The sequence below is a fragment of the Pelodiscus sinensis genome, chromosome 12 (assembly GCF_052426305.1).
Source record: "Pelodiscus sinensis isolate ZL-2025 chromosome 12, ASM5242630v1, whole genome shotgun sequence".
Taxonomy (NCBI): domain Eukaryota; kingdom Metazoa; phylum Chordata; order Testudines; family Trionychidae; genus Pelodiscus; species Pelodiscus sinensis.
Window position 1 is genome coordinate 1849432 of NC_143063.1, and position 25910 is coordinate 1875341.

The 25910-nt window shown below is 62.4% G+C and overlaps 2 protein-coding genes across 4 annotated transcripts in view; one reads left to right on the top strand and one right to left on the bottom strand.

Moving 5' to 3' along the window:
• The window catches only part of WDR59 (WD repeat domain 59), a 38649-nt gene extending 17812 nt beyond the window's left edge, over positions 1–20837 (bottom strand). The window contains exons 1-17 of one of the 2 annotated variants that reach the window (XM_075940670.2): positions 20686–20837; positions 12263–12312; positions 10400–10535; positions 9033–9118; positions 8318–8398; positions 7621–7658; positions 6683–6771; positions 6224–6340; positions 5860–5937; positions 5115–5271; positions 4636–4715; positions 3829–3961; positions 3167–3288; positions 2813–2977; positions 2062–2157; positions 1127–1283; positions 56–125 (exon numbers count right to left, since the gene is read on the bottom strand). In XM_075940670.2, the coding sequence (XP_075796785.2) occupies positions 56–125; positions 1127–1283; positions 2062–2157; positions 2813–2977; positions 3167–3288; positions 3829–3961; positions 4636–4715; positions 5115–5271; positions 5860–5937; positions 6224–6340; positions 6683–6771; positions 7621–7658; positions 8318–8398; positions 9033–9118; positions 10400–10535; positions 12263–12312; positions 20686–20739 (1709 nt within the window). In that variant the 5' untranslated portion in view covers positions 20740–20837. The remainder of the gene's footprint in view (positions 1–55; positions 126–1126; positions 1284–2061; positions 2158–2812; positions 2978–3166; positions 3289–3828; positions 3962–4635; positions 4716–5114; positions 5272–5859; positions 5938–6223; positions 6341–6682; positions 6772–7620; positions 7659–8317; positions 8399–9032; positions 9119–10399; positions 10536–12262; positions 12313–20685) is intronic. The other variant, XM_075940669.2, reaches the window with a different exon arrangement.
• Positions 20838–23351: 2514 nt separating this feature from the next.
• Positions 23352–25910, top strand: part of ZNRF1 (zinc and ring finger 1) — a 39108-nt gene continuing 36549 nt past the window's right edge. The window contains exon 1 of one of the 2 annotated variants that reach the window (XM_075940697.2): positions 23352–24116. In XM_075940697.2, the coding sequence (XP_075796812.1) occupies positions 23360–24116 (757 nt within the window). In that variant the 5' untranslated portion in view covers positions 23352–23359. The remainder of the gene's footprint in view (positions 24117–25910) is intronic. The other variant, XM_075940696.2, reaches the window with a different exon arrangement.

Consider the following 25910-nt stretch of genomic DNA (forward strand, 5'->3'; position numbering starts at 1 on the left):
GGCCAGCGGCTCGGCCGGGCGGGGCTGCCCAGGCACAGCTCCGGGGCAGGCTCACCTGGGCGTGGGCTCCGTCGGAGAGACAGCGCGGTGCATCGTCATGGGCCGCGTGAAATACACCAGGTAGCCTGTGGAGACAGGACCAGCTCCGGAGAGCGGCCGACCCGGGCAGTCACTGCCGCCCCGACCGCACGGTACTGGGGGGAGGGGTGTGAGCCCCGCCCGTGAACACCCCCGGCTGGCTTTCCTCTGGTCTCCCTGAAGCCCAGCGCCGCGGGAGCCTCTCAGCGGGTGCCGCGGTGGGAAGGTGGCCTGGCCAGGCCCTGCCAAGCGCTCGGCTCCCCGCAGCGGGGCGCGGCAGGAATTGGCCAGCAGAGCCGCCGACAGAGCAGTGTGCGGGGGGAGGGCCCGGCTGCGCCCCGCCCGCTCGGGAGCACCCCCAGCAGCCCAGGGCATGGCCCTACAGGCTCGGCGGGTCCCACCTCCTGCTCCTTGAGCGGCGGCCACGGGTGGGGTCAGGGCGCCGCTGCAGGCCGCGACCCGAGAGCTTTCAGCAGACCCTAGTCCGGCCCACCCTGGTGCCCACCACTGGGCCCTCGCTTCTGAGCGGCAGCAACAGGCTACGGGGGGCAGGCGCCAGCTGGCACCGGGGGAGCTTCCTGCTGGGCGCGAGGTCCAATCCGGGGCAGACACCTCTCCCCCCAGGAGCTCAGTGGGAGCCAGGTACTGTGCCACACACGGCCGGCTGCTGGGAAGGGGGTTGCGTCCACGCCCCCGACACAAGCGGCATCCCCCTGCCTCCGCAAGGCGGCAGCGCGAGAGCCAATGTGTCACCCACAATGTGGCTTGGGAGCCCCTCCCAGCCAACCCGCTAACCCCGCCCACCCTTAGCCGGGGGCGTGGCCAAGGCCCAGGCCCCCTCCCAGCCAGCACGCTAGCCACGCCCACCCTTAGCCGGGGGCGTGGCCAAGGCCCAGGCCCTCTCCCAGCCAGCACGCTAACCACACCCACCCTTAGCCGGGGGCGTGGCCAATGCCCGGGCCCCCTCCCAGCCAGCACGCTAACCACGCCCACCCTTAGCTGGGGGCGTGGCCAAGCCCCGGGCCCTTTGTGCGGGGCTCTAACCCACCTGCGCCACAGAACCTGGCTCCTGAGGTGCGGGGGAAGGGGATGTTGGAGTCCTGGTAGGAGCCGTAGGCGTTGGAGACCCGGGCAAAGGTGGGCAGGGGCGGCGTGACGGCGCTCGGCAGCACGTACGGGTTGCTGGAGGTGCTGTCCTCCTGGTTCTGAAACAGACGAGCCCCCAGGTCACCCTGCCCGCCTGGGGGCCCCACACCACAGCCCCTCGGCCCGCGAGCCCCCAGGGTCCATTGCCCTGCAGGGCTCCCGTCCGGCCCAGCTCCCTCCGGGGCTGCTGACCCCCAGCTGGGGCTCTCAGCTGTACCGACGCGGGAAGCCAGCGCTCAGAGGGCAGGATGGCCCAGAGCTGCGCCGCCAGACTCCCGTGGGCCTTAGCCGGGGACGTGGCCAAGGACCGGGCCCCCTCCCAGCCAGCACGCTAACCACACCCACCCTTAGCCGGGGGCGTGGCCAAGGACTGGGCCCCCTCCCAGCCAGCACGCTAACCACACCCACCCTTAGCCGGGGGCGTGGCCTAGCCCCGGGGTAGAGATAGCTCAGCAGTTTGAGCCTTGGCCTGCTAAACCCAGGCTTGTGAGTTCAATCCTTGCAGAGGCCATTTGGGACAAAAATTTGCCAAGGATGGTACTTGGCCCTGCTGAGAAGGCAGTGGGACTGGACTCAATGACCTTTCAAGGTCCCTTCCAGCTCTAGGAGATAGGCAATCTCCATTCACTTAATTTAACCCCACAACGCATGGGGGCTGGGCGGAGCGAGAGCAGGGGTGGGGCAGCAGGTGAGGCCTGGGGGCAAGCAGGGGACGGGGCAGCAGGCGAGGCCCAGGGGTGGGGGACTAGCACAGCACAGGCCGCCGCCGAGGACAGAGGGTTTGCCCCAGAGGGCGGGGTGCGGCCCAGCGCACAGGCAGGAAGCGAGCCCTCCTACCACCACGGAGTCCAGGTAGGAGACCAGCTGCCGCAGGCAGGGCTCCAGGCAGCTCTGGTTCCGCTTCACTTTCTGCAGGGACGTGTCGTTCAGGATCTGGAGCAGGCACAAGACGCCGTTGGGGGTCACACCAGTGGCAATTCCCCTCCCCCCGCGCAGCAGAGCCCTCCCGCAGCCGGGTGCCGCTAACGCCGCCGGCCTGGGCTAACCCCTCATGGGCGGCCCCCGGCCCCATGCGCTACAGAGGTCATTGGGAAGGAGCCGCGGGGGGCAGAGCCGGCCTCCTCGCTTTGGGGCTGCACAGCACCAAGAGTAAGTGAACACGGCTGGGGCCAGACCCACTCCCGGAGGGGGGAAGGGCAGCAAGGTGGCGAGGGGCTCGGATACGACACCCACTGGGCAGAGTCCCCTGGCCAATAGCGCTCCGTAGCGCGCCTCCGCTCAGCACACGTGGCGGCAGACCGCACCGCTGAGAGCCCAGGGACGCCAGCCAGGGAGCCACCTGCAGCCCTTTCTCTAGGTCCTACGGAAAGTGGCCTCCTCGCCACGTGACAATGGCTGGGAGGCCCAGGCCAGGCTGGCCTGTTGCAGACCTGCTCCAGTGGGCTCGGGTCGCAGCCGATGCAGGCAGCTCATGCTGGTGAACGTCACACGCCAGGGGCCCCGCAAGCTCACCCTGAGGCCGAGGCCGAGGAGAGCTCAGCCCCCGGCCTGGGCTTGCACATCCCCCGCCGTGTGCGCCCGGCCCTACCTTCAGCAGCTTCGCCTTCATCGCCGAGCTGATGGTGGTGGGGGGGGCGAACTGGAAGGAGGGGGCGGCGTTATTGGGGTACTGCACAGGGAACGTCACCCGCAGCTTGACTCGCTGGCTGCCGCAGTGCACGGACACGGTGCAGCTGCGATTCACCGCGTCCATCTGCCGGGGGAAAAGCAGCCACCGGTGACGCCGCCTGCCCTGTGTACCGACGTCCCTGGAAACTCCCCCAGCCCCAACCCAGGAACAGCCCAGCCTGGCGGAAGCGCGGTTTGACCCCTTCGGCCGTGGCGACCCCAGCAGGAGCCGGCCCAGCCCACGGCCCCTGCCCCAGTGGAGATCCCCTGCTACCTCCACGTTGACGTTCCGGATCTGCACGTTGATCAGGGAAAACTCCTGCTGCAGGGTCTGCGGCAGCCCCAGCTGGTCCGACTTCCTCCCCGCCAGGTAGCTCTGGAAGTCTCCCTTCGCAGCTGGCGGGAGAGGGACACGGACCCAGGCTGAGAGGTGCTGCGGGGACCCGCCCAGCCCCCGGTGCCCACAGGTCACCCCAGCAGTGGGCCCAGAGCACGTGACCCTGGGTACCGCTCAGTCCCCGGGCCAGGAACCCTCCAAAGCCAGCGGGACGCACCACGGCTGCACGGGGCCCTGCAGAGCCCGGCCGGCTGCCCGCTGCTCCCCAGGTGGAGGCAAAAGTCTTGGCTTCGCTCTACAAAGCCAGGCCTGAGTTCCGCCTATGCAGGAGACCCGACTACCCCACGTCTGTGCGGAGGGCAGCCGAGCCGGAGCGCCGGCTCCTGGGGCTCTGACCTTCCCAATGCCCCGCGCCTGCCGCTTCAGGGCACGTCACACGCGCCGGGCTCCGGAGGCAACCGAGGCAAGGAGCCGGCTCTCGGGGGCGCTTGTGGGTGGCCCTCCCACAGGAGCGGTAAGCAGGCCGGCTTGCTCCCTTCCTCGGGGCACCGACGCCCCTGCGCTCCCGGCTCCCGAGGCAGGGAAAGAACTCGGCTCACCTTCCTCGTCCCCCGGCCCGGCGTTGGGCGGCGGCTCCGAGTCCTGGCCGTGGAGGGTCTTCTCCGGCTCGGGCAGGAGAGCAAGGCCGTCCATGAGCTCCTCCACCCCGTCCAGGAGATCGGTGGCACACAGCTGAAAGGGAGACGCGCCGAGGGGTCAAGACCGCAGACTCCCTCCGGGGAGCAGACCCCCGTGTCTCACCGCTCCCCTGCCCGTCCCTGCGCTGGGGGTCCCAGCTTGCCACCCCCTTTCCCATGCGCCGCGGGGGGCGTCCAAGCCGCCAGCAGGGGAGCGAGTGCCCAGCCGAGTCTTGTTCCCGGCATCTCCAGTATCACCACACGGGCCCTCAGAGGGACGAGCCAGAACAGCGCTGGCTCTGCCGCCTCCCACCAGCCAGCTCTTCACACTGTGCTGAGGACCCGCAGCCAGATTCGGGGCTCCAACCGCCCTGGGACAAACAGCCCCTGGGCCCACAGCACTCAGCGCCTGGATTGGCCAGGGGACACCAGCGGGGGGATGAACAGACGCACGCAGAACAAGCGTGCTGCCCCGGCAACCCCCTGCCTTACGCGGAGCACCTCCCGGGAGCCACGCCTGGGCACAGCGGCAGGGCCGCCGGGGGAGCGGAGACCCGTGTGTGGCAGGTACTTAGAGGCGTATACACACTGCACGGTGCAGAGCCGCCCCTGGGGGCTGAGCAGTGGGGAGGAGGCTGGGCGGCACCAGAAACCCAGTGTCCTTCAGACAAGCAGACCGGGGTGAATTGGGCACAGCCGCCAGCCCCACGCCGAAAGCAAGTCACGTACCCTCTGCAGCTGGGCGTCAACCCGCCACAGCCGCAGCGTCTGGTCGCGGGACCACGTGACCAGCTGGGAGTCCTTGGAGCCTGGAAGGAGAGAGAAGTAACAGACAATGGACTCGGCCCCACTTGTGCAGGGGGGCTGGACCGAAAGCCAGGACTCCTGGGATGGGCGTCTGTCTGACACTGGCTCCGTGTGACTGGGGTCACATCACTTAGCCACGCGGTGCTTGATGGGAGGGGGTCAGAGCGTGGCTGGGCACGCAGGGGACAGATTGCAATGCTGGTGGCTAGTACACTTGCAGAGACAGCTCTGGTGCGGGAAGCCAGCCAGGCGCACGCCAGCCTCCTTCCGCCGCCGCGTCCCAAGGCACGATGGGAAGCAGGGAGAGGCTAGCTCGAGGGCAGGGCGGCTAGCACCCGAGTACCGCAGCCAGGAGGGCAGGCAGACGCCCCGGCACGAGAGCAGCTCCCGCCCAGCCCCACCTTCCTTCTGCTTGCGCCACTGGAACTCCAGCACCACGTCGTCGTGGCCCACGAAGGTGTGGACGGGCGTGTTGAGGTCGGAGGTGTTCCACAGCAGCAGGCTGTTCTCCCGCCGCAGCTGGGGGACCATGACGGTCACCAGGCCGTTGCTGAAAGGCTGGGGGGAGAGAGAGAGTGCTCAGCCGCACCACAGGGAGCCTGCCCCACTCCTGCCACGACTGCCCGGCCCTGCCATAGGCCAAAAGGGCTTTCCCACCAGCCCTTTCCGCCCTCCTCACCCCACCGCAACACCCCTCCCAGCTCGGCCCACGCAAGGACCGCAGACCCCTCCCCCCAGCTCGCCCCACCCAGGGGCCGCAGAACCCTCCCCTCGGCTCAGCCTGCGCGCAGGCAGCGGAACGCACGCCATGGGCAGGCACAGGGCTGCAAAGGGTCACTCCGGGGCCAGAGAAGACAGCGGGTGCAGCCTGGTGCGGAAGGGCTCGGCGTCCCCGCGGCAGCAAGTCTCAGAGCCCGAGGGAACGGCTGGGCGGAGAGGGGCTGTGCAGACCTTCCTGCGCAGGGACGCCAGGCTGCGAGGCCCCGCGGTGCAGCACCGCCCCGCCGAGGACAGCGTGGTAGCAAATTCTCGGCCTCGCAGACACGCAGCGGCCCACGGAACCCACCCCCGGCGGCCGAGAGCCCTCGCAGAGGAGACCCGGTGCCCTGCATGGCTGTGGGCGGAGGGCAGGCTGCTCGCACGCACCGTGTATCTGGCCTTCCAGACAGGAACCTGGCAGGGGAGGATGTTGAGGTACTTGCGAGGCTGACGGTAATCCCAGAACTTCAACAAAGCAGAGAAGTTGGGGGTGAGTCCGGGAGCTTCGCTCTCGGGGCAGGGGGCTCACGGGTCCGACAGAGCGCCAGGCACGTGCCAGCATGCCCCACAGTATCGGTAGCAGCGTCCCGGCACTAGCATCAGCCCTCCCCAGGGACTCCGGGCGACCCGTGCGCATGGCCTGGCAGCAGACTCGCCGGAATGGGGGAGGTCGGCACTCCAGCCAGTGGACGGCCCGTCAGTGATCCGGGGCCGCTGGCACGCCCCCTCCGGGCGCCCCGCACCCACTCACCCTGACCGAGTTGTCCTGGCTGGACGTGGCCAGCACGTACTCGTTGTCCGGGTGCCAGTCCAGGCCGTGGATTTTAGAGAGATGCGCTGCCAGGTACTCCACTGCGGTGCCGGGTTTCTGCAACCAGACGCGGCTTAGTCCTCCCCAGGATCCATCTCAGGAGCCCGGCCCGGCCCTCCCACGTCCCCGGCTCCCGCTCAGGGCCCCGGGCAGGGAGGACGACAAGCGACGGCTGGCAGGCTAGAGAAGAGTTACTGCCAAGGGCAGCAGCAAATACCCTAGCACCGGGCCTCTGGCCCCTCGAGTGCCCCTGCCCGCTCAATGGGGGTAAGTCAGAGAAGGCCGCTTGTCCCGCCCGCCACTGGCACGATGGCCCCCTTCCACGGAGCATGAAGGGCTGGGAACCAAGGCAGGAGCTGGCCCGGCACCGTGATCCCCGAGGCCCCGCCAAGAGCTCACCCGCTTGTCCCAGATACGCACGTCCCCGTCGTGGCTGGTGGCTAAGCAGCTGGCGTTCTTCTTGTTCCACTTCACCTGGGAGGCTCCAGCTGCAGGGGAGCGCAGCGGGCAGGGGTCAGCGAGACAGCTCGCAGGCTAGAGAAAGGGGGACTCGCGCAGCTGCCCCGGCCAGAGGCGAGACCTGCCCCGGGCGAGCGGGACACGGCCCGGGAACGCCGTGGCGAGGAAAGGGACGGCTGCAGGGCTTGGGGGCCCGTGCGTAGCTCACCCGGAGCTCCGACCCAGCGCGCTCCATGCCCGAGTCCAGAGGGGGTCTCAGACCTCCGGCCACGGCCTCGCGGGGAGGTACCAGCTGCGCATCTCTCGGCTTTAGCAGCACCGCGCCCCGCCCCCGCCCGGCACCCTGCGCCTGCTCCCGCCCCTCTGGGAGGTGCCATCACCGCGCGACAGACACGGGGGTCGCCAGGGCTCGGCAGCCGGCTCAGCCAGGCGGAAGAGGGCCCAGGACTGCGCCCGGGTTCGGCAGCATGGCGGGGGGAGCGGAGGAGGCTCCGCATGCCCATCACAGGCTCCCCACAGCGGAGCACCCGTCCGAGCTGCGCCCTGTCTCCCAGCCCCCACCGCCTGCCCACCATTCGGGATTGCAGGGAGGGGCAGAGGGAGGAGACCCCGACGGGGGCAGGGGCAGAGGCGGGACTAGCACTCAGCTCCCGGGCTCGAGTCCCCGCCTTGTCGCCACAGCCAACCAGCCTCCAGCCCACCTGCGCGCGGCCACCCCCGGCCCGAGGACGATTCTGAGGGGGCCTCGCCTCTTCCTGCCCCTCTGGGCCGCCCAGCCTTGGGCCTCCAGGGCCAGCCCTGCCCAGAGACCCCGAGAGCAGGGCGGGGTGGCAGAGGCCCAGGGCGAGGCAATGCCTCCGGCAGGAGCAGGCACTTACCCACGGCCGAGAGCGAGACGGTCGGTTTCCTGGTGTCCCTGAAACACAACGGCACCCCATGAGTCCCTCGGGCGAGCCAGCCGAGCCCCCCGCGAGGGTCTGGTTTCTGCAGGTGGTGCACGGAACCGGCTTGGAGGATCCCGCTCGCCCGGGTCACACACCCGCCTCCCACAACTCCCACGTGCCTTTTGGCCCCGGCTCTCGGGGCGCTCCGCAGCCACTGCGCGGGAGGGGCAGGCGAGCCATCTGGCTCAGGCGGCGGGGAAGACGGGCCTGCAAGCGTGCCGGGGGCACAGGGAGTCAAGAGGCAGAGCCCGGAAGAGGGTCTCGGAACGGACTCCCGGGGGCTCAGGTGGGGCGTCATCACGAGGGCTCGGGACGAGCGTGGGAACGTCGCCCGGAGAGAACGCGGGCGCCCCCCCCGAAGGGAGTGTGCGCCGGCACCAGGCCTAACGGCGCTTACGAGGGCAGCCGGTGGCCGGTTTGCGCGCCCATCGACGGGAAGCCACGCGCTGGAGAGGAGCGTCCCTGCGACGAGCGCCCGAGGGGAGACTGAGCCACCGGCCCGTGGCTCCGACGCGTGTGTAAAGCGGCCCCAGCGTTCGGGCCTGGCGCGAGGGAACGGGCTCCGCGGCGCCCAGCGGAGCGAGAGTGAGGGGCCGAGAAGCCCCGCCCCCTGCGCCGGCTCCGCTCTTACTTGATGTCCCAAACGTAGATGTACGTGTCCACAGAGCTGGTGACCAGCAGATCCGGCTCGAACACCGCCCAGTCCAAATCGCTGCAACAGCCAAGCCACAGGGACGCCCACTGTCACCTGCAGCCCTCACACGGGTGCTTCCCTGAGGCAACCCCCGCCCCTCCCAGGAGCCTGGCGCGGGCACGGCGCTCCGCCGGGCTCATGTCTTTCCACACCCCCCCCACCCCGCAGAGGGGCACTGTAGCAGCTCTTCCGCCCGGCCTCCCCAGCAGCCCGTGCTGCGCAGGCAGACAGAGCTGGCAACGTTCCCCCGCCGCAGGCCGTACGCAAGGGAGAGACGCTGGCGTCGGCCCCGGCCCGGCGCGAGAGCACGAGCCCCGCCCCCGCGGCGCTCCCCTCCCTGCCGGGCGACGTGCAGCTGGCTCAGCCATCCAGGGCAGCCCCCGCCCGGCAGGGCTCAGCGCACAGCCCGCCGCGCCCTGCTCCCTCGATGGCGCGGAACCCCTGCCGCCGGAGACGCGTCGCCCCCCACCAGGCCAGCGGGACCAGCGGTGCCTGCTGCAGCCAGGGAAGGGCAGGCTCCAGGTCGGGCGCGGGCCAAGGGAGGCTAAGTTCTCCAAGCCACGGGGCTGTGCTGACTCTGGGCCCCCGCGGGGAAGGCAGCCCCGCGTCCCCCCGCGCCGCCCCGGAGGGGCTGGGTTCTGCGGTCGCCTACCTGATGACCCGCGTGTGTCCCTGCAGCGACGTGCCCACTTCCCCAGCCCCGTCCCTCCACTTGTACAGGTCCACGCGCTGGTTGCTCTGCCAGGAGAGGGAGGCAATGAGGCGCAGGGAGGCCCCAGAGCAGTGCTGGGCCCCCCCCTCGTCCTAGGGCCCCCCCCTCCCCGCGGCCACGCTCTGCTCCGCCTGGGAGGGAAGGGTGGGAGCCTCATGAGCCAGCCACGCTGGGCCGATGCCCTGGCTCCAGCGCACTCCCGGAGACTGAGGGCCAAGCCTTTCCCCCGGGCGGCAGCCCCGGGCTCCGCTCCCCACGCCTGCTCAGAAACCCCTCCCCCTTCGGACCAGGGTGACCCGGGATCGGGTGGACGAGAGGCCCCCCAACAGCACAGAGCCTGGGGCAGGCGGGGCCACGACACTTCCCTGCCCCCCCCGCATGGCAAGGCCACACGCGGCTTTGGACAGGGGAAGCCCACGGCCAGGGGAAGGCATCGGGGAGGCACTGGAATCCCGTTAACCCTGGAACTTGGCCTGGGCATCTCTGCAGAGGGGTCGGGGTCACCTCAGGACCTCAGCTGGAGTCTCTGGCCTCCTGCCCCGGCCCCAGAGAGCGACGGCCGTGCCCTGCGCGCGTCTCCTAACTAGCAGGGATGGACGCCTGCGTCACCCGCCGGTCTCACTGCTCAGACGGGGATGGGGAGGTTCCAGCCCCCTTCTGCCAGGGCCGGGCCGGGCCGCTCCACCTCGGCTGCGGCCTCACGTGGGGCGGAAGCGGCAGGATGGGGCCAGCAGCCCCCACGCGAGGCTGTCAGCTCCTGCTGGCGGGCGGCAGGGCTGCTCCTAGCGAATGGCCAGGCCGCAGGTCCCTTCGCCCCCCGGGGAGGAAGGGCTGAGACTCCCCGGGGGCGGAGGGGGGAATAAGAGGAGCCCTGGAACAGGCGGGGCCCAAGCAATACGTCCCGCTCCAGCGACCCTGGGCGAACCGCCTCTGCCACGGGACCTGCGCCCACGTCCGTGGCAGCGTCTCGCCCCTCGTGCACAGCCACAGGGCCGCCCCCGGTGCAGCTCCCCAGGCAGGGCAGCCCCGCGGTCTCCAAGGAGCCCTGACAACCACGGGAGACTTCACGGGGTGCCAGGGCAGGGACTGCAGCGTTCCTGCCTCCGTGCTGGGTAGCCCCCACGCTGCGGGGGAGGGGATGTGCTGCCACTTTTTTACCAGCAATGGCGGGTGGGGCCGCGGTGCAGCCCCCCACATGGGCAGGGCTTCTGCCCCGCTGAGCCCCGCTGGCCTTCGGAGGCCAAGGGCCACTGGCGCGGAGCCAAGCGCAGGCCGGGGTGTTCCCGGAGGCGCGGCGGGGAGCTCACCGAAGCTGCGAAGTAGTGCGCGTAGCTGTCGTGCGGATTCCACTGCACGGTCCCGATGTCCCATTTGCTCTGGCGGGAGATCTTGCGGTGCCCTTCGGTCGGCATGTCCAGGTTCACGATGTAGAGGAAGCGGCGGCTGCAAGGCGCGTGTACACACGGACACAGACACAGACACACAGACACACGCTCAGAGCCTGCATCGCCGCCTGACTGGCCGAAGCCACGGTCAGGCCACAGTCGGCTCCCCAGGCCGCGAGGAAGGGGAGCCTTTGATGAAGCACAGGTCAGAACGACTCCCGCAAACCCTGAACTCCCTCGGCCCCTGTGTGGGAAGCGGGCCGAGTCCAGGGGTCCCGGACAGGAGGAGCCATGGCGCGAGGGATGAAACCAGAGGGCGTCAGGGTTGGTACAGTCTCTCGTGGGACAGGCTGGAGCTACTCACGGAGGACCAGACGCACGAGGGGCACAGGTACCGCCAGCTACCAGCCGTGCTGGGCCCGGGACAGCGCGGCCAAGAGGAGCAAGCGGGCTGGGCTCCCTTTGCACGCCGGCGTTAGCACACTCAGAAGTGCCTGCTACGCCCTCAAACGTAGGTTCTGCGGGGGAGCCAGGCATGCGCAGGGCCTGCTGGCGGACAGGGGCCTGGCAATGGGCTTGGCTGTGGGTGGGGCGCAGGGCAGATGCCACGCCACGCGCCCCCCCGAGGTTTGCTAGCTGTGCAAAGCCAACCGTGCCTGTGGGAGCGGGAGCCCGTTGGGCCGGTGCTGCCAGCTGCCCTGTGCAGACGGGGCGCAGTGGGGGAGAAAGCGGCGCGCGGCTGCCAGTTGGAGGGGCCGGTAGCCACAGACGGCGTCTCTGCTCCGACCGGGGGAGGAAGGAGCATGGAGCACATCGGGGCCGGCAGCAGCCACGGCTCTCGCGTGGAAGACAGCAGGCTGTGCTGGCAGTGAGGACGCAGCCCCCAGGAACGTGGCAGGTGGGAGCAAAGCGCAGGCAGAGCCGGGGGTTCCAGCCCAGCCTCCCCGGAGCCACAGTGCAGGAGGGAGGCGGTGCCGTGGAAGCTCCCTGTCCCCGGCACATGCCAGGGTATCGCTCCGGCCGCGACTGGACTGCAGACCCTGCCGCGGCACGTCCCCCACACCACTGGTGGGATGGGCGCTCCCCCCAACAGCCTGGGGCCGTCTAGCCCTCCGCCTCCGAGGGACAGATCTCCAGGGCGTAAGCACCGGGGTCCACGCTGTGCAAAGAGCAACGTGTCTGCTGGGAGCCTGGCCTTGCGGTGCCCACTCAGGGAAACGCCAGAGCCACTTCTCCCTCCGGCAGGCCTGCAGGGTCCGGAGGGCAGGCAAGGCAAGGCAAGGGCCAATGTCCAGAGGAGCAGCTGCTCTCCGGCCACCCCCTAGTTCCTCGGCCATGCCCAGCCCCCCAAGGAAGTGACGCCCCAGGGTCCCACACAACAGCCAGCGGGGGTGGGGGATGGGCTTTGGAAAGCCCTGGTAGGACAAGCCAGGGCACTCGGTTAGTAGGTAACTGTAGTGCACGGATTGACCCGGTGGGGGGCCAACAGGCCACCCCAGGACCTCCTGCCCACTGGCACCATGTAGGAGTCCATGGATGAACGATGCCCCCCGGCGATCCGCACTTCCAACAGAATCCCAGGCTCAGCCGCGCCGGCGCCCCAGCCCTCCCCAGGCTCCGCCGCAGCAGCAGAGTTGGGTGAACGTTTGTGCCTTTCCCTCCCGCGCATTGGCACCGCGCGCGGCCCAGCCAGCGATTCCGCTCCCCTCCTCCCACCGAACATTCGCTTTCCCGTCCAGGATGGGCCTCCTGCCAGAGATCTCCCTCGGAGGGCGCCACACTCACCCAGACAGCACGGCATGCTGCCCAAGACAATCCACGGACATTGCAGTGGCCTGCCAAAGAGAGAAAACCCTGCTCAGTTCGGCTACACAGCCACGCGCAGGATGGAAACCCGCCCTCAGCTCCACGGAGGCCCAGGCTGGGAGGGGGGACGCAAAGCTCGGCTGGCCCCAGGGATGGAAGAATGATCTGCCCCGCGGCTCACAGAACCGGGCACGGGGAGCTGAGCTGGGGGCTGACCTCGGGGAGCTGGGACAGACAGCTGCAAGCTCTGAGCTCGCTCCATTTCCCGCAGCACCGGGGAAGCCTCGAAGCCCGGTCCAGACTGAGGAGTATTCACGGGATTCTATTCCTGTTGTGAAGCAGCTTTTTAAAATCGTCCCCCTGCTTTTATTGCAGGGACCCCGTTTGCAACCCGCATGACACTGCGCTAGGCCAGCCAGCACACCCGGAAACCGGCTAAGAGAGCAGAGTTGGACTTCCCTGGTGATGGGCCTACGCGGCCCAAGTCCCTCCAGGACACTCACGCAGAACAAGAGTGGCAGATACAATTCTGCAGGAAGAGAAAACCAGGTAGGATCTGAAAAGCTGACATCTATGTTCACGTGCGTGGGAAGCTGTATCTGGAAAGCCAAGGGCCTAAGCCATCCATTTACATATAATTTCAATGTAATTAAAAAAACTTCTAGCTCGCGACTGCAAAGCTTCTGAATATGATCTGGCTATAAAACTACATGGGCCAACTTCCTTAGCCTGCAGCCAGCCAGCCGGCGTTGTGCCAAGCAGCATCAAATGAAATGAACAAGGCTCTGGTCGGCTTCACGGCTACTAACTGGACAACAGAAGAGACACCAGGACACATACCGGTGTCGCTCTGTTGCCTGCCCGGCAAACCTAGGAGCAGTGTCGCACCGGCTGCCCTCCCTGCTTTGTACGGATCACAGTTGGCTGGATGGTAAGTTCAGGCCTCAGGCAGTACGGGGCTCAGCCATTTCTCCAAACCCGGCTGCTCAGAACGTAACTCCACTCCCACATGTAGGGCCCTCCCCAGCCAGGGCTCCGTGTGGTCCTGGACAGCAGCTCAGAACTGCAAACACGGAGGGAGGAGCGTGTGCCGCGTGATGTTGCTGTCACAGTTCAGGGCAAGCGAACTGTACTCCTCCGAGCGTCCCTCCAGGGCACCCACTTTCAGCTCCCTGCGCCTCGGCTGTCTCCTCTCCTGGGCAGAGCGCTGCATTGGTTCCCCTCCTTTGAAGGCTTAAAGGCCGGGGTTTGCGCTTTGCTCGCTCGGTGGAGAGCCCGCAGTCCCAAGTTACCCCACAGCGAGTTATAAGCAAGCCCCCTTATTGCAAAGGTGAAAGCCTTCCAGAGGAAACATTCAAAGACTCACAACAAACTGGTTTGGATGCTAAAGAGGTTCTCAGAGGTCAGCCTCCCACCTCCAACAAAGGCTCTGGTGTGTCAGTCCTTCAGAACCTACCCCGGGGCTTTCCCCAGGGGGTTCAGGTTCTCAACCGGCACAGATTCCGCATCAAAACTTCCCCGATACAGTCTGGCCCTTTGATCGGCGTCTCGAGTAACAGGTGATCAGCAGACGCTGGCCTGACCCTCGGGTACCTCCCCGAGCTTCGAAAGGCTGGGCTTTTGCTTAACCAGATTCGCCTCCCGCTAGATATTCCCCAGGAAAGCCACTTGATGCTGTTTGTTCCAAAAGCCCATTCCCGTCCTGTGAACCACTGGGGCCCCGTGGTCACCCCTCCCCCTGGAGCGGTCACAAGAACCTCACTGCCGAATAGAGAGCACTGGTTGTGTCCGCTGAGCGGCACGTCTTCGTCGCCCGATCTCTCGGCACGCGGCCCTGAGCAAACCAGGACAGATCTCCTCTCGACTGGATTCCCGGGCTACCCGTCATTAGGGTGAGCACTTATCGGGACAGGCACGCTCCCGTGGCAGTGTGTTGAAAGGAATGCGGAGCCACCAGCACCGGCCACATTCCTCTCCCGCCCCCGAAGGTTCCCTGCTCTGCCACCCGCACAAAGCCCCTTCTCCTAGCCTGCCCTCCTCCCTGGTGTGGGATGCCCAGCAGCGACTGCTTCCTGCCCGGCAGGAAGTGGGCAGTTAGATTTTCCACTCTTGCACAAGCTCTAAACTCTGAGGGCAGAGACTAGTCACTTGCGTAGCGCCAGGGATATAAAAACGTGACTGTCACCGCTACAAGTCACGGTGGGCGGGGAGCTGCCCCAGCCCCTACTGGTCAACCAGCAGGCTTCCCTACCAGTCAGCCTTTTACCTCCCTAGTTAGCCCAGCCCGCTGCCTGGCACAGCAATCAGCTGATTTGAACCTGCCTTTGGGCTGCACTGACAACCTGCTAAGAACCTATACGCCCTTGGACCAGCGGATCCGCAGACTGCAACCTCCTCCAAGCTCAGCACAGGCTTGTGGCGTGCGGCCACTGCAGGTGCTACCCTGCCACACGGCTTTCTGCTCACACAGGCAGAACTCTCGGCCGGGGCTGGAGTTTCCACAGCCTTGGTGTCAACTGCAGGCTGCTGTGTGAGCGCCACAGGCTGCGAGCGCTAGGGGGCATGTGTCCGTAGGCTGCTGGTCCAGCACCTGGGCGCTGGCCGTTTTACAGAGGCAGTGAGGCTAGCACGTGGACGGGATGCGGGTCTGGAGAGTGCGCCTGGGCAAGCCACTTCACCGCTCTGAGCCTCAGCTTCCCCAGCTGTCACGTGGGGCTAGTGGCCCCCAGGATCGCTGCCGAAAAGCCCGCGGAGAAGCACTCAGTAAGAGCGAGGAGGCATCAGTGTTTGCTGTGAGCAGAGCTCTCACACGGCCCTCCCTACACGGGCCCATCCTCAAGCCTGCTTGTTCAGTGCTGGTGAAGGGGCCTGCCAGCCCCTGCCTCTCCACCAAGACCAGGCAGCGCCAGTTCCTAAATCCACCAGTGGGTCTCGCAGCTGGCCTGAGAGACCATCCCGTAACACAAGAACTAGGGGTCACCAAATGAAATGGAGACGCAGCAGGTTTAACACAAACCAAAGCAAGTTTTTCTTCACTCAGCGCACAGTCAACCTGTGGAACTCCTCGCCGGAGGAGGTTGTGAAGACCAGGGCTTTAACAGGGTTCAAAAAAAGAACTAGATAGACTCACGGAGGACAGGGCCATCAATGACTGTTAGCCAGGCTGGGCAGGGATGGTGTCCCTGGCCTCTGTGTGACCGAAGCAGGGAATGGGAGACGGGAGGGATCACTGGATGATTCCCGGTTCTGTTCACTCCCTCGGGGGCACCTGGCATTGGCCGCTGTCGGCAGATGCGACACTGGGCTAGACAGACCCATTGCGGCCATTCTTATAGGTTAGGTTTTAATCCTCAGCTTAGAAACCGGCCTGCAAGGAAGAGGACTGAAAACCCAACTCATTTCAGTTCAATTGCACATTCAGTTCGCCGCTCGCCGTGCCACTCCCCGCCGACCCTCCCCCCCGCTGGACGCAGTGCAGGTCCCGGCAGATCCGTCACAGCTGCCTTATAGTACCTCCTAGTACGCCGGGTTATCGGAAGTCTACTGTTTTCACAATTTATACCACCGCACGAAGTAGTCCGCCACTTGATTTTTTTTCGTGGACGGTCATGTTATTAAAAAATGTTCCCTAAAAAAAAAAATCGTGCTATTGCGAAAATGTGTTAAGCGGGCACGTGTTAAATGCGTAATTACTGTACCAGCATTCCTGGTACGGTTCCCTTAATAAGGGGAGTAAGTATATATAGGATCAGCAATTGAGCTGAAACAATACAAAGTTATTCTCAATTAAGTGTTCATAACACATGCAGTCAGCAAAACACAGGGTGCACAGCAACAAAGTGCAGCTTCAAATATTCTTTTTCTTGCCGACAGAGGCTGGGAGTTAGTTTTGAAAACGTGCTGCGTAGCAGGCACAGAGATGTCCTGGCTGTTCAGACATTGGATGGTCACTACACTTTCACACAAGGACTTCAAGGAAATGAATCCAAGTGCATTGCCTCCCATGAGTATCGCCAGAGATCTGCTAGTTCATGAAAGGAACCTTAAGAGCAAGAGATGTACAGTAGAGGAAAGCAGCCAGGTTCCACAGGGCAACTTGCTTGTTCGTTTCCCTTCACCACGATTTTACAGATTGCAGCCAGGCCTAGCTCCCCATCACCTTGCAAGGGCCGTAGCTCTGATGGTCACTAACACTGAAACCAGCAACAACTGTCCCAAAAGCAATTCCAGGAGAAAGAAAAAGTACTTTGAGGAAGTGAGTCTCTCACCCAGCAGTTAAGTGAAGGGGACAGGCAGGCAAGCCTAGAGTTAAAAAGTAAACCAGGGGTAAGCATGTGGTAAGAACGAGAAAGGGCAGGAGTGTGTCTTACCTAGAAGTTTGGAAGAAAACATGAAACCAAAGCCCAGAACACGAGGGATGTAAAATCCCATTTAATTAGTTAACCAGCTAAACATTAACCGATTAAACAGGGACGGGGGAAGCATAACTGATTCCCAGGTAACTAACTTACTATTCACACTTTTATTCTACTTCACTTGAGCTTTTTCAAAGCAAGTTCTTATTAAAGGGACAGTCCGCTTTAAAAGGTTTCGACAACTGAATTAAAAGCCGTTTCAGGGAACACGCCTGCGACTGAGTATCCCTGCCAATCTCTCTGGTTTTGCAATTACATTTTCCTTTTTTTTTAAAAACACATTTCTCTCTCCCTACTGCTACATGATGGCCTCTCACAAACAACATTGCCAGGAAGACCCAGGATGTGACTACACAGCACCAAAAGAAGAAAACAGTTCTCTCTAACATTGCAATTACAGGCATCTCAGTTGTTAACAATAGCAGACAAAATATTCTTGCCAGAAGTATGATTTTATTATAAGTGACTATATCTCCACTTTAGTAAGGCCGCTGTTACTGTCTCATATGATTGTCTCTCAAACCAACCACAGAAATAGCTCCTAGACAAAACTACTACAAGACGGAGGCACAGAGTTATCTATCAATGGCTCACAATCAAACTGGAAAGATACACCAAGTGGGGTACCACAGGTATCTGTCCTGGGTCCAATTTTATTCAATACCTTCAAAAATAAGATGGACAACGGCATCAAAAGTGCCAAGCTGCAGGAGGAGGGGGGTTGCAAGCACTCTGGAGGGCAGAATTTGAATTCGAAACGATCTTCAAACTAGAGAGATGTTCTGAAATAATTCAGACGACACTTAAGAAAGGCCCATGGAAAGTACTACACTTAGGAAGAAATAATCAACTGCATAACGGGAAGTGACTGCCTAGAAAGGACTTTGCAGCGTTGTCGTTGAAAGCCAAGAGAGCTTTTACTGAAGAGACTTCTGTTGGTGGGAGAGCTCTTACAGAGCTCTGCGTACTTTGAAAACTTGCCTCTCTCAAGAGGAATGTATCCAATTAAAAAAACCAACTCTTCTCCCCCTGCCCCCGTGTCTCTCTAGGAAGCAATAATGCAGAAAAGGATCCACAATAATTTACTCCGGATCACCATCTAAATGACAGTCAATAAAGTCACACTGCTGCCCCAAACAGGTAACCGTTCTGATGTGTTAGCAGGTGTGCTGGAATCCTGTGTCCAGCTGTGGGCGCCAAACTTGCAGAAACATGAGGACAAACCAGAGGAAGCCAAAGGAGACCTAGAAAAATGTTTTAAAGATCTAGAAAACACAACCTGTAGGAGGGACTGAGAAAATTGGGTTTGTTTGGTCTGGAATAGAAATGACTGGGAAGGACATGGTAACAGCCTCCAACTATAAAAAAGTCTGTTCTAAAGAGGGTGAGAAATCATTCTCCTTAACTACTAAGGATGGGACCAGAAGTAATGGGTTTGAATAGCAAGCGAGAGTTTGTTAAGCATCAGGAAAAAGTTCTCCACTGTCAGGGTAGGTAAGTGCTGCACCAAATTAACTAGGCATCTGTCACTGGAGGTTGTTAAGAACAGACTAGAGCAGCGGTCTCCAATCTTTTTACACCCAAGATCACTTTTTAAATGTCAGGACAAGCCAAGATCTACCCCCAACCTTCCCCAAGATCACACCCCTTCCTTGAGACCCTGCCCTCTCTGTTCCCCTTCTCTCCATCACTTGCTATCCCCAGCCCTTATACACTCTCAGGGTACAGCTACACTGCCGCTTTTTTCGATCCTTGCGTTGGAAGAGATTTTTCCAACATTTGGCCCGTCTGGACTGGGACAAATGTCGGAAAACCCCCTTCTTTCGGAAGCCCCCTCATTCCTTGTGGAACGAGGAATACAGGGGCTGTCAAAAGAGCGTGTTTGCCGGAAAAACTCCTGCAGCCTAGCCGTACCCTCCCTGGGTGGAGACAGGAGGTGCGGGCTCTGGGGTGGGAATGAGGGATTTAGGTGTGGGTAAGGGTGAGAGGTGCAAGCTCTGGGAAGGAATTTGGATGCAGGAGGAGGTGGAGAAGGGGATGCTGGATCAGGGAGGGGGCTCCATGCTGGGGAATGTTGGGCTCAGGTGGAGGGTTGGGGTGCTGAGCAAGCCACAGGCTTGTGGATGTGAGGGTGCAGGAGTTTGGGTTGGGGGTGTGAGGGGCTCAGGACACAGATTTGTGATGTGTGGATGGTGCAGGAGTGTTGTGGCCGAAGACTGAGAATGTGGGGGTGCAGGAGTTTGGGGATGTGAGAGGCTCAGGCCAGGGGGTTCCAGTGTACAATAGGCTCAGATTTAGGGTCGCAGTGGGGGGTGCAGGAGTGTTATGATGCTGTGGCCAGATGGGCGCTTGGCCCCAGTTGGGGGCTTGTTGGCCAGGCTTCATTTTGAAAGAAAATATTCTGCCAAACTCAAAAGATTTCAGCATTGTCTTTATTGATGAGAGGGGCAGGGAACCTGTTTTGAGTCAGGGGTCACTGACCCACAGAAAAGTCAGTCGGGGCCACACAAGTGAGATACAAAAACACAACCCCTCCAAACCTCACTAATGTGGCCCCAACTGTGCTGGTGGGGGCAGGGGGCAGGGTGTCGGGGCAGGGGGGTTGGGTGGGGGGGAGGGGACAGGGTACTTCGGGATCCTGCAGTTACACACCAAGTGCACAGGCTGCTACTTCGTCCCCCAAACAATGGTGCAGTACCTGAAATGCTGGTCCATAGCACACCTGATCCCTTCCTGCACAGGGGAAGGGGGAGTCCTGGACTGCGCCAGCCCCAACTGCTCGGGCAGCGCGTGCCTTGCTCCTCTGCTCCCCATGGCAGCACGCGCCACCTGAGCAGCTGGAGCCCCACCCATTCCCCTGTGCACAGGAAGGCAGCAGGGGAACAAAGTCCCCAGCGCGCGACAGATCGGCATTTTAGGTACCACGCCGGCTGCTGGGGGCAGGGGGAGCAGCCCACGCACTTCTGGGGCCTGGCGTGCAGCTACAAAACTCCCTGCGACCCCGCAGGAAGCCCACACTACCTCCATAGTCCCTGGAGGTAGCATCACTGCAGCATTAATCTTGGGGGTGGGGGGGTAGCGAGGGGGGGCCCCCAAAGCCTCATGATTGACTGGTTGAGCCTCCAGGATCGACCAGTCGATCGTGATCGACAGGTTGGTGACCATGGGACTAGAGAAACAACTCTCAGCTACGGTCTGGATTTATTTGATTCTGCCTCAGTACAGGGACCTGGACGTGATGACTTCTTGTGATCCCTTCCACTCCTGAATGTCTACGGGGAAGAAAGGATGGAAAATCCTGGTTAAGCTGACCTAACACTTAACCAGGTTCTGGGCAGGGAGCTGCTCCAGCCCACTGGGGTTCGTGCTCCCAGCCCCTGCCAGAGCAGCCCCATCCATGGCAGGCTGGGCTCCCCAACAGAGACTGCTCTGGACGCTAGGCTGGGGATGAGGGAGGTTGGGGGGTGGGGCTGGGGGTGCAGAAAGGGGCTCTGAGCAGGGATGCAGGGGGGCTGGGGACAAGGGAGGTTGGGGGTGGGGCTGGGGGGTGCAGAAGGGGGCTCTGAGCAGGGATGCGGGGGGGGGCTGGGGACAAGGGAGGTTGGGGGTGGGGCTGGGGGGTGCAGAAGGGGGCTCTGAGCAGGGATGCAGGGGGGCTGGGGACAAGGGAGGTTGGGGGTGGGGCTGGGGGGTGCAGAAGGGGGCTCTGAGCAGGGATGCGGGGGGGGGCTGGGACGGGGGGTGGGGAGCAGAGGGAGGTGCGGGGGGGGGCTGGGGGGTGGGGCTGGGGGGTGCAGAAGGGGGCTCTGAGCAGGGATGCAGGGGGGCTGGGGACAAGGGAGGTTGGGGGTGGGGCTGGGGGGGTGCAGAAGGGGGAGGCTCAGGCTGGGTGTGCAGGCTCGGGGGGGGTAGGGCTGGGGGGTGCAGAAGGGGGAGGGGAGCCCGCGGCGCATGCGCCCTGCTCCCCAGGCCGAGCGGGCTCGTTACCTGCGAGTCCCGGAACTCCACCACCACATTCTCGCTGCTCCAGCGCGCCGCCATCTTGCGCCGCCCCAGCGCCAGGGGGCGCGGCTGCGTACGGTGCGACCGGAAGCGCAAGGCCTGCTGGGAGTTGTAGTCCCAGGGGCGGGGCGGGGATTGCTGCCAAACGCGAGGCTCTTCCCCGCCAGCTGCCTGCCTGTGCCCTCCCCCCCCCCCCCGCTGCCTGCCTGCCTGCCTGCCTGCCTGTCTGTCCGTCCCCCCAGCTCGGGCAGGAGCAGCAGCGAGTTGGCTTTGTCCGGCTCCCACGCTCTCTTCTGCAGCTGTTACTTGTGCGGCCACGTGCCTCAGCCCAAGACTCCCGGGGGGGGGGGGGGGGGACAGGCCCTGCATTTCCTAGCGAGCCATGAGTAGCGTGTGACGCCCGTGTTACAAAATGCCTTTACAAATACAAAGTAGTGTCATGTCTGCGAGTTGCCATGCCCTTGCAATGGCCCCAGTCTGGCAAGCACTTGGCCACGTGCTTTGTTTAGCTTACATGAGTAGTCCCACTGAAATTCATACCAGGGCTCACATCCTGGATCTTGCAAATGTGGCAGTGTATTGTACTGTACTAGGTGAGGTTACTGGGGTTACTCATGTCAGTGGCAGAACCTCCACTTTATAAATGCCTGAGATAGGGACTGAGCTGTCAACCACACAGTCACAACATATCTGGAAATGGAAGTGCACAATCAGGCAGCAGCAGAGAGCCCCCAAAAAGCAAACACAGTGCAGTACTGTGTTAAACTTGAGTTTTTAAACAATTGACAAGGTAAGGAAACTCTTCTATGCATGCTTCATTCAAATGAATATGATTAAAAGCAGAATTTTTCTTCTCCATAGTAAAGTTTCAAAGTATCAAATCAATGTTGTAACTTTGGAAAAAACCATAACATTTTGAGAACCTGAAAGCAAAACTAACTAGGAAATAACTTTAAATAAAACTGACTAGTCCGTTTCCTAGCAGAAGCTAAGTTAAATGCAAAAAGTAAGCAATACATATAAATAGTGAAAAGTGAATTAGGTTGATGATCATATTCTAAAAAGTTCCTACTACTGCTGCTTTGAGAACTTTTCAGTGTAGCCCTGTTGCACTTAGAACGCTGAGAAAGTAAAAACTATTTCACTCAACTCTACCATATCAAGTCACCGTTGTTGGTTTTTTTCTGTTTGTGTGTTACAATCTCAGGCCTCAAACTCTGCAATGAGATGAGTAAAGAGTAAAGCTTTACATCCACGTGGCACGCCACTGAATTTTGTAGTCAATTGCACAATCATGGACAAAGGGAGGACGTGATGATAATCTACAAATATTCAAATGGTGTAAATGACAGGAAGGGAAAGGAATTATTTCAAGTACAACTTGAAAAACTTCCTTACCATGGAAGCTATTAGAGCCTCCAGTAGTGTGGAGGAAGTGCACAAGGACAGGACATTTTTCCAATGGGCTGGGTGCATCATTATTAAGAGCTGACAGTGTGCTCTCTGTGTGCAAGATACAAAATACAGTCTCTGCTCCAGAGATCAGAAAAGTTCTACATGTATAACATTACACACATGAGCAATTGAGCAGATCCACTGAAGTCAATGAACCAGGTCACCTGTATGAGGAAAGCTACTCGTTTGTCTATGCTTCAGCGATGTCCCAACTTTAAAATTGAAATATTTATCTTTCCTTTGCCTACCTGACCTATTGAAATGTGGTAAGCATATGAGGACTCTGCCTTTCTCTTGTGTATCAGTACAGTACAGTCGCAGTGCTGGATTGACACACAAGTTAACTACAGTTTAAGGCCTCAGATTCAGAGGGGCCTTTAAATACAAAAAAATTACTTGTTTTTACGCACATTTTCACTTATGTACTGGGAGAGATGCAAATGATACAACTTTATTATTTCTATTGCCGTTGTCCTTTCTGTTAGAATAATACACATTTTTGGTGTCAAGTATCAGAGGGGTAGCCGTGTTAGTCTGAGTCTGCAAAAGCGGCGAGGAGTCCTGTGGCACCTTATAGACTAACAGAAGTGTCAGAGCATAAGCTTTCGTGGGCAAAGATCCACTTCATCAGATGCATCTGACGCAGTGGGTCTTTGCCCACGAGAGCTTATGCTCCTACACTTCAGTTAGTCTATAAGGTGCCACAGGACTCCAAACATTTTTGGGTCGTGGTAGTGGGGATCTTAAACTTGACATAGCTCAGGGCAGGGGTAGGGAATCTAAGGCCTGGGGGCCAGAGGCGGATCCGGTCCCTGAAGCTTGGGGCTCTCCCTCCCCAGCACTGGGGAGCCTGCACTGGTGCTCCAGCCCTTCCGCCATCCCTCCACAAAGTCTACCAGCCTGGGGGCACGGGTGTGCAAGGGGACCATGGGGAGTGTCTGTCTCCTTCTCAGTCGGGGGGGGGGGTGTTCTTTGGACTTGCGGCCGCCCTTGACTGATGTTCCTGTGGCTCAGCAGCCCCCAACCCAAGCAAGGTCCCCAGCCCTGCTTGTGCCCAGGGCTCCTGGCAGGCTCTGGGACTCAGGCTCTGACACTGGTGTATTGCAACAGGCACCGTCATTGCACCGGCCCTGGGCGACAGCGCCCCCCCCCCCCGCCGGCAGTGAAGGGGTTAATGCGGGCGGGGCGGAGCGAAGCGCGGCGCATGCGCGCGGGCGGCCCCTATTGTCTCGGCTGGCCCCAGCCGCGAGCGAGGCGGCGGGAGACTTCGCTCCACGGACCAGGCCCCCTGCGGCCCCGAGTCAGGCGCGCGCGCGGGTCGGCTCTGCGGGTGCTAGCGGGCCCCGGCCTCGCAGCCAGGCGGGCGGGCGGACTTTGCTCGCTGCTCCCCCTCCCCCGCGGCGCGCGGCCCCCGCCTGCTCCACCCCCTCCCCCCGGCTCCGGCTGCGGCTGCGCGGCCGGGGGCCCGGCGGGGGGGCCATGCCGGCGGCGCGGCGCGGTTTTAATTCCTAGTGTGCCGTCGCCGCCTCCCCGCGTCCCTGCCCGCGCCGCGGAGCCCATGGGCGGCAAGCAGAGCAGCGCGGGCCGCGCGCGGGACCCCTTCCCGGGCGTCTCCAGCGACGACAGCGCCGTGCCCCCCCCGGGCGCGCCGCCCCCCTTCGGGCCCTACCGCGCGGGCGGCGCCATGGGGCTGCGCAGCCGCTCCGTCAGCTCGGTGGCCGGCATGGACCCCGCCGCCGCCGCCGCCGCCGGGCCCTTCGGCCTGTACGCGCGGGCGGCCGCCGACCCCGAGCGGGCCCCGGCCGGCGGCGGCTCGGCCGCGGACTCCACCTACGCCCATGGCAACGGTTACCAGGAGACGGGAGGCGGTCGCCATGGCGACGGGATGCTCTACCTGGGCCCGCGGGCCTCGCTGGCCGACGCGCTGCACATCGCGCCCCGCTGGTTCAGCGCGCACAGCGGTGAGTCCGGGCCGGGGGGGGCCGGGGCGGGGGGGTCGGGGGAGGGGAGGGGGGGGGGGGGGGCGGGGGCCGGGGGGGGGGGGGGGGGCGCGGGGGGGGGAGGGGGGGGGGGGGGGGCCGTGGGGGCGGGGAGTCCGGGCCGGGGGGGGGGCGCGGGGGCGGTGAGCCTGGGCCGTGGGGGTGTCCGTGGGCTGCTCCCTGCGGGCCCGGGCCCGTGTTCTCAGCGGCACCCCGGTCCCGGGCGCTGTAACCGGACCGCCTGGCCCAGCAGAGCCAGCCGGGCACAGGGCCCTTGCCAGGCAGAAAGCTGCCAGCGCCTGGCCTGGCCTCCCCCTCCCTGCTCTGCCTTGGCTCTCCTAGAGGCCTCTACGGCAGGCCTGAGTGTCCTCCCTTGCCGCCTGTCTGGGGGTGGGTCAGCTCCGGCAAAAGTAGCCTGGGGTGGTGTAAACCCGCTCCAGGGCAAGTGGTTGGCTGGGAAGGACTGAGCCGGGTTTTGGGCTGGTGTGGTTATAGTCTCTAGTGTCTGGATGTCTTCAGGAAAAAAATGAAGAAGGGAGGGTCTGGGAAACCTGAAAATGAGAAGTAGGAGTTTGTGCCCTTTCTTCTGGGAAGAGGCCACAAAAAGAGGCCGAAGGGGTTTTCCCATCCGACCAGCTGGCATAGTCAGGATGCCCTGTAGCAAGTGGAGAGAGAGGAAATGACTTGTCTGGCCTGCTTGAGGATACTGTGGAGTGAGCAGGCACTGCTGTAGGAAATCTGTTAGGGCTGAGGGAGAGAGGAAGCCCTCCCCTCCCCCCCCCCCCCCCCCCCCCGCCTCGCTCCTAAACAGCTCCATTGGCCGGGCTGGCTGTCCCAGTGGGATTGTCAGAGACCTAAGGCAGGGAAAGAGTGGGAGCCCTCCCTGCTGTGAAGTCATTTCAGGGATGGTGTCTTGTTTCCTGGAATAGTCTGGGACTTTCTCCCCCTCCACCGCCTTCCTGAGTGCTGTCAATGACCTTGTTCTGGGAATCTCCTAGTACCTCTCAAGAGCATGCCTCCTTTCATGGGGAGCAAACGTAGGACAAGGGAGTGAAATGCAAAGCAAGACTCATAGGACCCGCTTCTCCCAATCGAGGGGGCTTGCTGCTGCCACTTGGACAGGTGCTCTCTGGTGCCCTGAGTTAATGTAGGGTACCCCAACTGTTCTGCTGTTACCCCAGACAGTCAAGAAAGCCTAGTGACTGGAGCACAGGGTTGGGAGTTGGGACTCCTGGGCTCTCTTCTAGCTGCCCTGCCGTGTGACACTGTGCAGCTGCCTGCCTCAGTTTCCTTCTCTGTTTTTTAAAGCAATGATTCTTCTGTGTGGCATGTTGTCAGCTCCTGAAAGCCAGTATAATCATGCCAAGTGTCAGTGTTGCAGTGGAATCCCACCCAGTTGTAGGTGATGGCACCTGTTCTGTTAGAGTGGAGCTGCCCTTCTCAAAGTACCTTTCTGAGAGGCATGATCTGAACGTCAGTCTTTTCTTGCTTGCTTACTGATTTGCAAAATGGACTAACGCCCCTCCTGGGTCTCCCAGCTGTTAGTGTGAGTTAGTGAAGGTTTGTGTTACTGCATGTGATGTGCTTTGCTGTGTGTGTGGCACTCTAGAAGCACTGGATTTCTTGTGTCTGCTTTGGGGCACTGCAGGAGGTTGTAGGTTTGTTCTAAGAAGTGCATGCAGTGCGTGGTTTGGTCTCAGCCACTTGCCCTCCTGGTGGTGGTTATTTAGTGGCATTGGTAAGATGAAAAAGCAGGAGCACAGAAAACTAATGATT